Genomic DNA, 14263 nt, shown 5'->3' on the forward strand with positions numbered 1-14263 from the left:
TATCACGTCAGTTACTATCACTGGCAGACTCTTCTCAGTCATTAGTTACACTTATGGAAAATTCACCTTGTATACCAGTGCTAGCCTAATTCGGTAGCATTCTGAAGGAGGTTTGTTCCCTCTAATGTGCTTTACACAATGTTTGCTACTAATTGCGGGTACTTATATCCATCTGGAATGATTTCACTTTGGATTTGCCTGCTCTATTTGCTGCAGTCTCAGCTGCACTCCCTAATCTAAGCACTGCTTCCTGCCCTGGCTGTAGAGGCTCAGTAGGGCAACTATTAGGCCATTGGAGGAGATTAAAATACTTTGGAGGATTAAAAAGCATATTTAAAATGGTAATTACCTATCAATTCTTCAACAGTCCTCTCTTCCCACATATTTTGATCCCCACTTTATACTCATCAAAATGGAGAGTAATTTAAGCAGTAGAAGCACAGATGGATTTTTTCATCGACCAGTAAACTCCATATTTTAAGAGAATCCTGAATCTAAGGTTTAGTTTGTGCTTCGGTCTCAATGACATTTGACTATATGACATTTGAAAAAAATCACATTTTTTTATATTTACAAAGAACTTCCACATTTATTGTTTCCTTTTGTTCTCACACTCGCATAGTGAAGAGGCAGATGTAATTATAGATAGATATGTGGGGGTTTAGAAATGTCACAGAACAGATATGTCCATGGTGACAGCTTGTAAATGGAAGACCCAGGACTTAAATATATGCCTTGTGGATTCTGTTCCATGTTTGCTCTTTTTTTTCTTTAACACTCTGTCGGTGGAAAAGTGAAGTCTTGGTTTTGAGAATGGCGTTGGAAGACTTTCCCCCTTGTTCTCATCTAATCAGCCAAGTGCAGGTGCGTGCCGCATGAGCAGATGGAAATGCAATTAAGACAGATGTGATGACAGTTCACTCGCAGACTCTGATGCTTTCCAGCCCCAGTGCTGGTCTAAAAGCACACATCACAGCAGGGATGCCACACGGAGATTCCGGCATGGGCCCAGGTTTGTCCACACTGCACATCTTTCCAAACTGTGAAAATGAAGTGGCATTTAGAGACTTCAAAGTCCTACATCTATTCATAACTCCCTTAAGTAGTGTGCATTTTTTGTCGTTGAAGTTAATTAGAAGAAAATAGAGGTAGGTGCAGGATCATTGATCATTTTACACTATAAACCCAGCACAAGGTAAGTCAGAACAACAGAGTGACAAAAGCTTTTGGCTTCGGAGTGTGCACTATTGTACCTGTATTTTGTGAAGAGCCTAGATCAGTGTTGGGAGCAGGCATTCAGTATCACCTCCCACCCACTTCCCTCAGGAAAAACCCTTTGACTTTAGATATTATTTTCAACATATAAAATGCCAAGCAGGCCTTCTAGTTAGGATATACTGTAAGCCGTGAGAACAGAGGTATCAACACACCAATGTCCTTGTGGGTCAGATTTGGAAAAGCTGAAGTCATATTTGGGTTCTTTTGGGGATTATGCTCTCCACCTTCTTATTATTTGGGAGATAGTTTCAAGAAGGTGAAGAAGAGCACAGGCTCTGTGGTCAGATCAAGATCTCAGTTCACCTTTGCTTCTGAAGAGCTGCATGGCATCGTGCAAGTCTCTTGGCCTCTCCGAGGATCAGTTTAATTTACTTGCCTGTTAAGTGGGACACTACATCTTGCTGTCAACCTCATGGAGTTGTTAAGAAGCTGATATAAGATAATGCCTGAAAGTGTGACTACTTTTGATGATTCTATATATCATCTGTAACATTTGAGGTCTAACACCCGCTAGTGATTAATAAGCATAGAAAGACCACCACTTAAATACTGTGGAGCAGTGGTCCCCAACCTTTCTGGCACAAGGGACCAGTTTCCTAGAAGACAACTTTTCCACAGACAGAGGTGGGAAGATGATTCAGTTACATTACATTCAAGCTCACATCCTGCTGTGCAGCCTGGTCCCTAACAGGCCTGGACCAGTCTTGGTCCATGTCCAGGAGGTTGGGGACCCCTGCTGTAGAGGGCGTTAGGAATGGGAGCACATAAGCTAAGACAAAGAATGTCTAAAGTAATTAAAACCTATACATTTCTTCCTGTCATGTTACAATGTCTTTAACATGGGTACGATTTTCCTAGGAGTAATGCTAACACGTAGGCTCCTGAGCTACAAAACCAGAGATTGTGACTCACACAGTGTGGGCAGGAACCAGGCTTCTGACTTATTACTAAATTCCCTAGGAGATTCCGAAGGTGACCTGTAGACCCCAGCGTGAGAAATCTTGACTAAGCTCTTCATCTAGGATGCTCTCTCGCCAGGTGGATAAGTGGCCGGGCAGCAAGAACCGCAATTTATAATTAATTGGCTTCTGCAGATTCACCAAGTGTGGGCTAGTACACTGAGGTTTCCAGCTGAAAAAAAGGGGTTTCTCTTATATTTTAACTTTAATACTGAAGATATGTTATTTACCTGTTTATACCATCTATCTTAAGAGTTAAAATCCAGGTTCTGAGTTGGGGTGAGAGAAAAGGGGGACCAAATGTGGCAAAGATCGATAACTTCCATCCAATAGCTGTTCTCTCTCTTCTACGTCACTTTCGTCTGAGCAAAAATGACACCTGGAATAAGTAAGCATTTCTTAGCCTCTTCTGCTGCTGTCTGGGGCTATGTTCCTAAGCTCTGGCCACCGTTCATGTAGCCAGAAGACCTGTTGGCACTTTCCAGGTTGTATGGATAGAGGAGAAAGCACGTGGTCTTCTTCTTTTCTTTCCCCTTTCCTTGATGGCTGCCTGTAGATATGGAGGTGAGGACATCATGGATCAAACAAGCAAGGGCAACCCTGGAGAAATGGCAGCATGTCATGTGAGAAAGAGACTGGCCTTAAACAACTTTAGGAGTCACAGCAGTCAGAATTTTGTGTCAGAAAGTCAGAGAAAGGAACTTCTATTTTATTTAAGATCCTGCTATTCTGGGTCTCTATCACACAGAGATAAGCACAGGTTTTTTTTTTTTTGTAAGTAATAAAAGCGTCGAATAAGCACTCAGGGTTAGAAAATTGCAATATTGTAATGTAAAATGGACAGACAGTTATTTCACTTGCAAAATGGGCATTCTAGAACTTCCCTCATAAGGCTATTAGAAGAACCATAAAAGAAAAATATGCATGCAAATTGCATGATGAAATGTCTGTACTTTGCAAGTGAACAGCCTTGTATTTATTTTTATTACTAATGGGTGATTTATAAGTCATCATTTATAACCATGAGCCATTGACTCAGTGATTAAGATGCTATGCTAAAGTCGATAAGGAAACAATCTACCTCCAACTCCAGGCTGTGAGACTTGAGTGAACTCCAGGCCAAAAGACCTTAAGTAGAAAACATTAGCTGGGTCTCCATTTGGCCTCAAAATCTTAATGAACTTGTTGGGAACTATACTGCAAGGGAAACAGTGGCAATGTTGAGTTTCAAGCCCCTTACCAAATACCGAGGGGATGTCCATAAAAGTGGATANTAACCATGAGCCATTGACTCAGTGATTAAGATGCTATGCTAAAGTCGATAAGGAAACAACCTACCTCCAACTCCAGGCTGTGAGACTTGAGTGAACTCCAGGCCAAAAGACCTTTAGTGGAAAACATTAGCTGGGTCTCCATTTGGCCTCAAAATCTTAATGAACTTGTTGGGAACTATACTGCAAGGGAAACAGTGGCAATGTTGAGTTTCAAGCCCCTTACCAAATACCGAGGGGATGTCCATAAAAGTGGATATAGAAAGGTTATTTGAATGGCTGATTTATTATTCATGAAGAGTATACAGTGCAGGGTTTATGTTAAAGGCTGTTTGAATTGTATTTCCATCATCATGAGAAATAGCCTGTCATGGCCCTGCAGGCAGTGAGATTTATGGGTGTGCTTTTACCGTATTTGAGAGGTCTGCTTGGTAATGACACTGGAGTACCATATGAAGGTAGCCATGTACTAGTGAGATCATTTGTTATATTTAAAATCACTCAAGGTGGGCTGGTGGAGTTGAAAGGATGGGAGTAGTTAACTTAAAATATTTATGAGTGATATGAACTAGAGAGGTTTTATTTAGCTGTGAGCACAAAACCAGAAACGGAATGCCATTGGACTCTCTCTGTATAAACCTGGGATGAGTTCTCACATGTGCTTTCAACCATGTTTCTCAAACGTGACTGAGCAGCAGAACCCTCTGAAAATCTTATTAAATACAGATCGCCAGGCCCCACTATCAGAGATTCTGACTCAGTAAGCTTGGGTCAATTCGGGGCCCATCAATTTGTATTTCTAATAAGTACCCAAATGATGAGGATGCTGCTATTCCAGAAAACACATTTTGAGGCCCACTAGCTCCTAGAAACTTGCTGTGAGCTTAAGAGATTCATTTAGTCTGAGTGTCCTCACCTCACTGCTTCATGGGTTTCTTCATTAGGATGCTATTTCAAGCCTTTGATGAGTTAATGAATTTAAAGTTTGACTATATTACTTTTCATTTACCTGAGACATTTTTGGTTCTAGTTTGAAGAAAATAAAAGAAGAAGGTAAAAGTGGGAATCAATGGTGATGCAAGTAGACTCAACTTGAGGTGGGGAACACACAATAAAATATACAGAAGATGTATTATAGAATCGTACCTCTGAAACCTATATAATTCTATTAACCAATGACACCACAATAAATTCAATAAAAAATAAAAGTCATCCTTGACAAAGGCATTTAACAAAAAAAAAGAAGGGGCTAAGTATTTGCAAAAAATATATCTATATATGTAAAACAAATCTTCACAAGAAAGGCCCACTCCATGGGCCTCGAACAGAGATCAAGTTCGATCTGAGCATTTCTCGAACAGAGATCAAGTTCAATCTGAGCATTTCTCTGTGTCTGAAAGATGAATAGGAGGGACGGGTCACGTGTCAGGGAGCTGACAGCATGTGCTTTTGTATGATTTCCTCATGGAGAAAGCTGGAGCACTTCCCTGTGTGTATTCGTGATCAACGAAAAGGATAACTAGAGGATGTTGAACGTAACTCGATTTTAATAGCAAAGTGCTCCAAATATTCAGTAAAGGTAAATCATACTCACCCACTATACATATTCTCTCTTGCTAGGACCACAATTTTAGAAGCAGGGGTCAAAATATTAAATCATACAATGAAAATAATCACTCAAATTCCAACATCAACATCAATTAGAATGGAAAATGTTTGCTGACATGAGTGATAGCTGCAATGGAGTCCCTTTTAAAGGCATATTGAATTTTAGTGAGCAGATTTTATGAAAATATCATAAAGACCAAAAAGATTAACATAATCAATTGTGCAAAGTGTACTTTTAAAAAGTATGTACACTTGTAAAACTGCATCAAGTTGAAAAAGTATTAATATCTTCTTCTTTAGTGTATTTATTTATTGCTCTTTATTTAATATGTTTATTTTAATATCTTCTGTATTTGGTGAGCTTATATTTTTCCTTTTACTTTATTTTAGCAAGTACCAAAGAGGATATGTAGTTTAATCTAGAATCTCTGTGATATAGTTGATTATTTTAATAGATAATAAGTTTTTTAAATTATTAATCTGCTATTTAGGTACTTTCAAAGAGCTCTTTGTGGTATAAAGCTACTATGAAAATTAAGGTTGTTTTATCATAAAATTTAAAAAATATTCTATTAATATTCATTTGTTCATTCAATCATACTAATATTATTTTTCAAGGAATATATATTTTACATGAAAGATCCAATATACCTGGTTTAAATGGTGAATATACCAATATTTTAAGGCTATTGTATTGTAGATTGTAAAGTCAGATATGTTTTGTTTTTAGTAAAACTGAATGTGTTTAATATATTGCACATTTTAAAGTAGTTTCAGGTTCACAGACAGACTGAAAGTTAAGATGGCCATACATCCGATATTCCCACACTTGTACAGTCTCCTCAACTACCCACGTCTCCCATGAGGATGATACATCTGTTACAGTAAACAAACCAACTTTGATACATCCTTGTCACCTAGAGTCCACATCTCACATTAGGGTTTACTCATGATGATGTACATTCTACGGGTTTGTACAAATATGTAACATACATCCACCTTTATGGAACTGCTTTCTCCTAGGAAATAGTTCTCCCTGTTCTGAAAATGCTGTGAACTGCCTGTTCATCTCTCCCTCTCTCGAATGCTTAGCAAACAATGATCCATTTACTCTCTCCATAATTTTACTTTTTTACCCAGAATATCATACAGTTGCAATCTTACAGTGTGTAGCCTTTTCCATATAATTTTTATACTTAGTAATATGCATTTAAATTTACCCCATGTCTTTTCACGGCTTGATAGATCATTTCTCTTTAGTACTGAATACGATTCCATTGTCTGGGTATTCCACAGTTTATTCATTCATTCAGCTACTGAAGGTTATCTTAGTTGCTTCCAATTTTAAGCAATCGTGGATGAAGCTGTTAGGAGTATCACTGTGCAGGTTTTCTGTGGATGTGTGTTTTTAACTCATTTGGGTAAATCTCAAGAAGTATGATTTCCAAATCATATGGTAAAAATATATACATTTTTGTAAGAAAGTGGCAAACTGTTTTCCAAAATGGCTGTGCCATTTTGTAGTCTCACCAGCAGTGAATGAGAGCTACCATTGTCCCTTATCTTCCATAGAATTCGGTGGTGTCAGCAGTTTGAGCTTTAGCTATTCTGATAGATGCATAGTGCTATCTCATTACTGTTTTAATTTGCACTCCCTAATGACATGTAATGTGAAATCAATAATATATGTCAATGTGTTTGTACCCACCATACAAGGGTTACAGGAGTACTGATTTAATATTTGAAGAATGAATGAATGAGTGATCAAATAAATCAAATCAAAACTAGGACTCTGACTTTAATGGTAAATATTCTGACACAATAGAGGCCAAACTGAGATGGAGAGCCGTAACGTTGCCATGAAATTCCTTGGCATCATCGGCTGAGCAGCTGCCTCCATCTCTGCCTCCTCCACAGATGTTTTCTCCAAGACCGAACTAATCAGTCATAGGCCAGAAATAATACTAGCGTGATTTCCTTTCAAAGGGGCAAGTCTGTATAGAACTAGCAGTCCTTGCTCTCCTCACAGCATGGTCAATCGCTTGGAGTACAATCGCTATAGCAGAATTATTAAGTTTTAAATAAGCAGAAAAATGATCCTGGAAGAATGCTTAGTGCTGTGGGGACGTGAGCAAACCTTCACATAGGACTGAGCGAGCTTTTGCTTAAGGAAAAGGTAGTAACAGACGCATTTGACCCTAAATAAAGGACAGTTTGATTCTAGCATCAAATGTACTTCAGACTTCTCTGTTGATCTATTTGAGCTTCTTAATTTTTTAAAAGATTTTATTTATTTATCTTTAGAGGGGAAGGGAAGGAGCGAAGGAGGGAAATATCAATGTATGGTTGCCTCTCATGCGTCCCCCTCTGAGAACTGGCCTGCAACCCAGGCATGTGCCCTGACTAAAGAATAAGCCTGATCATGTGATTGTCATGTTAACCATTCGGTGTTGCGGCTTCAATACATGCAGGGCCCCACATAGCTAACATAACACTCTTTCACCAGAATTATGAATCTTATGCATAATTAATTGAACATTTAAATTTCTGGTGCATATATTCTTCCTTCTCTTGTCATTTCCTATTATTTGGGGAATCCCTTTACATGACAAAAAAACATCACAGTGTCAAGTCCTCAGCAGAAGCCTCTTCAGAGCCTCTGAGTACTCCTGTTGGTGGTTAAAGTCTCTGCTCTTAGATTATGAGAGAGATAAATGGCTGGTTCCCTTCTGTCTTTCCTCCATTGTCAATTTAAAACTATTTTGTAAACCATTTATCTCTGTCCATTTTGAAATTCTACTTTTTTCTTCTATGTGGCTTAGAATAAATAAAAAGCCCATATACACATTTCTTATTTCCCTCATTTCTTGATAAACAAACTTTTCTAGATGAAAGGAAACTTTTTCTCTTTGTTGACCACTTTGCCTCCTATTTAAAAACAAGAACTTTGAAATAACAATTTTTATACTTAAGGATTCAACAATTTTAAAGTACACTGTCTAATTTAACTTTATTTGGGTTAGGGAAACCATAAATACTACATAAAAAGTGACCAATACTGTAGACTATCTCCTGATTTCATAAACATTAAATGGTGAAAAAAAAATGGTGTCTGAGGAATGATGAAGTCAACCCTCATGGTTTCCACCTCAGTTCTGAACCGCAGCCCTTCCCTGAGATGTTCTCAGTAGAGGGCGCTGAGACAACTGTAAAACATCATAACATTTGCCAGTATTTTGGAAGCAAAGCACTTACATTTTATATTACTCCTAAATTCTGTTTTTTTAAATACAGCATGTAAGATTTTCAATGGCAAAGATGGCTATTTCAAAAGGCATGCCCATTTTCCAGGCAGTTTAAAAACACATTTAAATGGAGACACATTTAAATGGAAACAAATGTGGATCTCAAGCAGTCATGCATAGTGGTTTTTTGCACGTCAGTTTTAGAAAGTTCTAAAATTGGAGGTGCTTTTCACAGTGAGACAGCAATGACTGGTTTTAGTTTGAATACCACTGCAGGTGTTTTTACTGTCGGTTCACATTTAATTGCTCTATGGCAGCATTGGCTCGTGTTTTCAGCTGTGTAGCAGCAGTAGCGTATTTTATTTAAATTCAGAAAATAATGTGATAAGCACATTTGCATAATTTATTATATTTGACAATCCTTAGCAGTCCCAAGTTCTGACTTGCACCATGAAAATGCATTAAGACCTCATCATTTTACCTTGTGATTAAGTACAGCGACTTACAGCTACTTATTATGTTGTCACAATAGCTCTATTCCTGTCTTGTAATTTTGGATACTGCCTCCTCCTTGGTTCCTGCATATTTTCTGAGCCTTATTCCCCAGGCTTTCTCTTTATTCTACATGCAATCGTCACAATATAAATTCATGTTTTGCTTGTTTTAGCCATCATTGGTTTCTATTGTTTGCAAACAAAAATCCCAATTAACACCTAATTTTACTTGAAAGTGCTATGTAAAATTACTCACAGTAATTTGAGATTTTTACATTTCCACATAGCAAGGTTATAGAAATATTCTAGGTTTGTTTCTCTTTCTGTTTTGTAGTCCAGAATGTTTTTTGGGTTTGAGACACCATGCGAAAAATACTGAAAATACAATGTTTTAAGTTCCCAGACAAAAAACAAAACTAGATTAAGCAGATATATTATTTATTTAAGAAAGATTTTCTGTTTTTCCAGATTTGAGTTTGAGTTTTATCATCTGGACATTGAGAAATAATAAATTACATTTTTAGGTAGGGCAGGGTTCCCAAGAAGGTTTTAGGGGCATTTATTTTAATCCACCTCAAATGTGAACAGCACCCAATTGGGAAGAATTACTTAAGTAGGTGGCAAGTGAGATCTGCCTTACATTTAGAAAAGGCAAATTGTATAGATATGTTCTCTGCCCACATCCTGTTAAGCTATGTCATTAGTATTAGATAAAATCATAGTTCCTTGGATGAACTTTGCTTCTCTAAATATTAAGACAGTGAAGAAATTGTGTGATTGTAGGGTGGGCAAAGAAGATTTAAGCATGGCCTCAAGAGAATAGAAGGGCTGGTGCTAGAAAAATGTAATAAAAAACCCCAGTATACATGCTTCAGACAAGGCTGTACAAAAGAGAGAAGAGAGGGCTCCAACATCACCAGAATTTAGCATTTTTCTGTATAGAAGCCTCTTCAGAAAAAGGCCAACCATGGTTAATGCAATGAGAAAGGTCTGCATAAAGTTGATGTAACCTGGCAGCCAAGGAGAGTGGACTGGAATGCACATGCATGAACAATGACCATTTTACTAGTCAGTAAGGGCAGTAGACACTGTTCAGTGAGCATGTGTACCATGTAGTCATCACATTCAAAATAACTGAGTGAGTAGAGCAACAAATTTGCATCAAATTTTGCAATAAGCTTGAACATTTGTCCGTGGAAACAATTGGGATGATTTAGAATGCCACAGCTACAGGCCACTGGTGTTTGGCAACTTCATCACAACAACTTGCCTACTCATGCATCATCTCATGCAGAGATTTTTGGTGAAACATCAAATCACCCAGGTGAGTCAGGCCCACTAAGCCCAGATTTGGTGCCTTGCAACTTTTGGCTTTTCCCTGAAACTAAAATACCTTTGAAAACAAAGGGATTTCAGACCCTTGATGAGGTTTAGGCAAATACAATGGGGCAACTGACCATGACCTGGAGAATCGTGTGAGGTCCCAAGATGCCTACTTTGAAGGGAACTGAGACATCATTGTCCTATGTACAATGTTTCTTGTATCTTGTATGTTCTTCAATAAATGTCTCTATTTTTCATATTGCATGGCTGGATACTTGCTGGACAGACCTCACATACTCAAGTGTGTTTTTTCTTCCACAATGTTAGATCTAGTCTCAGATAACTTCCGATTTAACAATGAACCTCAAAGCCTTTTTCTCACTAATTCTCAAAAATAAAATATTTGTTTGAGCCTCATCAGTAATTTTCTTATTACTTTACCAAATCTGGACAAAGGCTCCAACAGGCTGGGCTTGAGTCTCATTCTTCTCTCTTGATCTAGTGGGTAGAGTAAGTATCACACAAGCCACCTGAAATTAGCGTGGAAAATCTTTCTCATTAAAAAAGTCAAGATTATGGTCATAAGAAGATGGAATGGTAGAAGAGTGACAAAAAGAACAGACATTTAAACATTGGATAACTTTAAATATACTTTCATTTACACCCCCTCAAGTGAGGCATCGCCATAATTGGATCCTGGCATTTTGGGCATAATTACATTTTAGATCTTATAAAAATTCTGTTAAATTTGATATAGATGAGACTCTTTACGTAGAAGGTAGATGAAATGACACAAAGTGTAATGATACTGATTACAAAACAGTAAAAGCTATATTTTCAATGCCTACATGTTATCAAGCCGTAATTTTTCTGTAACTAAAGAAGTACAGTCACTGACCGCTAGTGGAGAGGTGTGTGAGTGCATGGTCTGGGAATCTGTGCTGTCCACATTCTGAACATGCCTTCTAAGAATAATAATCTCAGTATGGACCTTGACAAGTCTCCCTTGTGTGCCCTAATTAGCCCCATTGTGGGTGATTATAATTAATTATTCCTAGTCCTGGATATGTTGCAAAATAGTGAAATGCTGTAATTCTTAAGCTCTGGAAATGACATTTAGCTTAATGGAAACATATTGCTTTACACAGTTGCCCAGAAATACCAACTGCCAGAGCTGACTCTGGACACACGGTACAATCACTGCCTGTTTTTGGACTGTGTCCCTGTTGAGGAGTGACAGCTTTCCCCGAGCCAATGAAGTGAGTTGTCCAAGGCACCTGCGAACATTCCCAGTGATAGGAGGTTTTATTCTCTGCGTTATCTCTCACGTCGGAACTGGACAAAATGAACCAAAGGCAAACAGGAAAGAAAAGTTTAAGTGAAGATGCAAATGATAAGCAGTGTAGACTATATTTACCAATTTTTTAATTTACAAATTTTATTATCATTTTTTAAAAATTTAATCAGGTGTGGATACTTTTTGTTGGTATATAAACTTCATACCAGATGTACTTTGTTCAATTTTTACTTATTTATTTTTATTTAAAATTTATTTTTGGATATTTTAACTTACTTTGCAATATCTTTTTTTTTGCATAGAAAAGAGCATGGAAAATTAATATGGAATGTTATTATGTACCTTTATCCAAACCTCTAATGTAACATCATAGAAAGTGATAATTATTGAATTGATAAATTAACATTAATACAATACTATTAAACAAACTATAGGCCTTATTTGAATTTCAATAGTCTTCCACTAAAACAATATAACCATGAAAAGATGAAAAATATAAATGCATATCAAATCTCTAGAGATATATCTCTGTATCTCATAGATATATCTCTATGTATAGAGATATATCTCTATATATCTCTATTTATCTCTATAGATAAATCTCTATAGATTTATCTCTATAAATCTATAGAGATATATATCTCTATATCTCTAGAGATATATATCTCTATATATCTCTATATCTCTAAAGCAATAGGAATAGTAAAGAAAGGAAAAAGGGGACCATTTTATTTAAAAATATTTAAGAATGCATGTGTCAAAAAATCATAGACAAGTACAGAAAGAAAACTAGGGAATATTTTAACCTAAAATCTGAGCAACACCGCAGAGTTAGAACATTGGTATGTATGCCATTATTGTAGTTACAAGATTTTAAATATAGAAATAATGTATATTAGTAAAGTCTCTTTAAAAACTCTAATCTTTTGCTTGTATTATGCATACAAATATTTGCAAAAAGACATTATCAAGTGAATCAAGATAACTCCCCATATGTGTAAAACATATTATGGTATTGAAATTCAAATGAGCATTTTAGAACTTCAACTCATAGCTAAAGTGGAAAAATAGACAAAAGATTCTTTTGAACTGAGGCAGCTGTACTTCCTCTTCGCATGACAGAAAAATAAAATAGGAAATGCTGTTCAGAATCCTGTGAGAATTGTGAGTGAAGAACTCTTAAATTTGATGCATCCTTTTATTCGGTTATTCATTTACTTTGCATAAATTTTGTTCAATTTGTTCATGGTGCTCATCAAATTGACTCTCTTAGAGTCATTATACAGACGTACTTTACCATCTCTATGTTTGCTCCTGTAGAGACATTAGGAAGTCAAAATGCTGGGGGGGTTTACATAGTTTTTTTCTGCTCTTCTTCAGCCACTTCTTTAAAAGGAGGCTGGGTACTGAGGTACTGAGGTGGAGACTAAAAGCCTGAGTGTAATGAGACAGGTATAATTAAATAGCTCTAAGGGCTTAGAGTCAGATGGCTAAGAGCCTGTGGCTTTCATGTGAGAAGTAATAAACATTTACCTAAGAATCTAGGAAAATTATGAGACATTTGTTAACTGATCTGGCTATTTTCGGACAAGCCAAAGAGACCATTCTTAGGAGGCCTGGAAAACAAAATAGCTTCTTAGTATCAAGAAACCCTTCAGAAGCAATTAACTGGTGTCAGCAATATAAGAGGACTTGAAAACTACCTCTTTAAAGAGAAACCAGACCCTGATGTGTCTGTGGCTGTATTATAGTAGTGTCCAAGGTGACCTGCATCCAATTGGTAGTATACATAAATGCTTGCTGTTTTTAGGGATGTTTTCAGAAACTAGCATTGATTATAGATTTGAAACTAAAGTTATGAAATGATTTTATAAAATAAGATATAAAAATATAAGACAAAAGTTAAATATAGGCCAAATAAAGTTCCATTTTTTAAATGAATGGGTTAATGCTAATCCATCAAAAATTTAACAGAAGTAACAGTCTTACATTACAGATTCTACTCGGTTTATCTGTATTCATTGTGTTTCACATCAACTTGTTCATGAACAAAACATACAGAAACCCAATATGACTGACATATTTAAAGTAATTCTTAGTATTTGGTCACTCTTAGTAATAAAACAATGTTTCTTTCCTCAGAATAAAAGCTTGAAAAACAAACTCTTGTCAGGAAACAAGCTGTGTGGCATCCATGCAGAAGAGGTGAGTCAATTTTCTCCTCTAACCTCAGCTGGATAGAAACAATATTAGTGCCATTTTTTTAACCTAGATAGTGACCTTTTCCCCTTGCAACATACACACAAAGATTGGATTAACTAAAGAAAATTTGGGGGTATCTTTGGATGTTGCAACACTGCATACCCCAAAATAACTATTGATGCGTTTCTTAGAGAAAAAAAAAAGTTATTCTGCTTAATCCAGGTTTAATTAAAATCAATTTCCTGTACTCCCAATTACCCAAATCTACTTTTACTTTATGATTTAATGTTGTAGAAATGTAGCTCATAGTAAATAATTCTTAGTAGTGGTAATGAGATAGTAGCAATAGTGTCCATAGTGATTCTTTATACCTCAAGGCGAGGAGGCTCAAGTCACTGGGTTAGCTGTTTCCTCTGAGAAGCACAAAGATGGGAATGATAAGAATCAGGCCTGAGAGTCTTCATACCATGAGGCAGATCTGATGCCTGTGAAGGAAGGGGGAAGGAAAACCAGTTTGAGGAACAAGAACGGCAGCTTAAACAGGTTGAAAGTTGACCCCTGTCCCGTATCGGTCTAGACATAAGGC

At 36.8% G+C, this 14263-nt stretch overlaps 1 protein-coding gene across 3 annotated transcripts in view; it reads left to right on the top strand.

Annotated features, from left to right (window-relative positions):
- The window catches only part of LUZP2 (leucine zipper protein 2), a 382927-nt gene that overhangs the window by 283985 nt on the left and 84679 nt on the right, over window positions 1–14263 (top strand). For all 3 annotated transcript variants that reach the window (XM_037040408.1, XM_037040406.1, XM_037040407.1), the window contains exon 6: window positions 13618–13680. In XM_037040408.1, coding sequence (XP_036896303.1) covers window positions 13618–13680 — 63 coding nt within the window. The remainder of the gene's footprint in view (window positions 1–13617; window positions 13681–14263) is intronic.

Source organism: Sturnira hondurensis, unplaced genomic scaffold, assembly GCF_014824575.4.
Source record: "Sturnira hondurensis isolate 20B ecotype Veracruz unplaced genomic scaffold, ASM1482457v3 Scaffold0002638, whole genome shotgun sequence".
Taxonomy (NCBI): Eukaryota; Metazoa; Chordata; class Mammalia; order Chiroptera; family Phyllostomidae; genus Sturnira; species Sturnira hondurensis.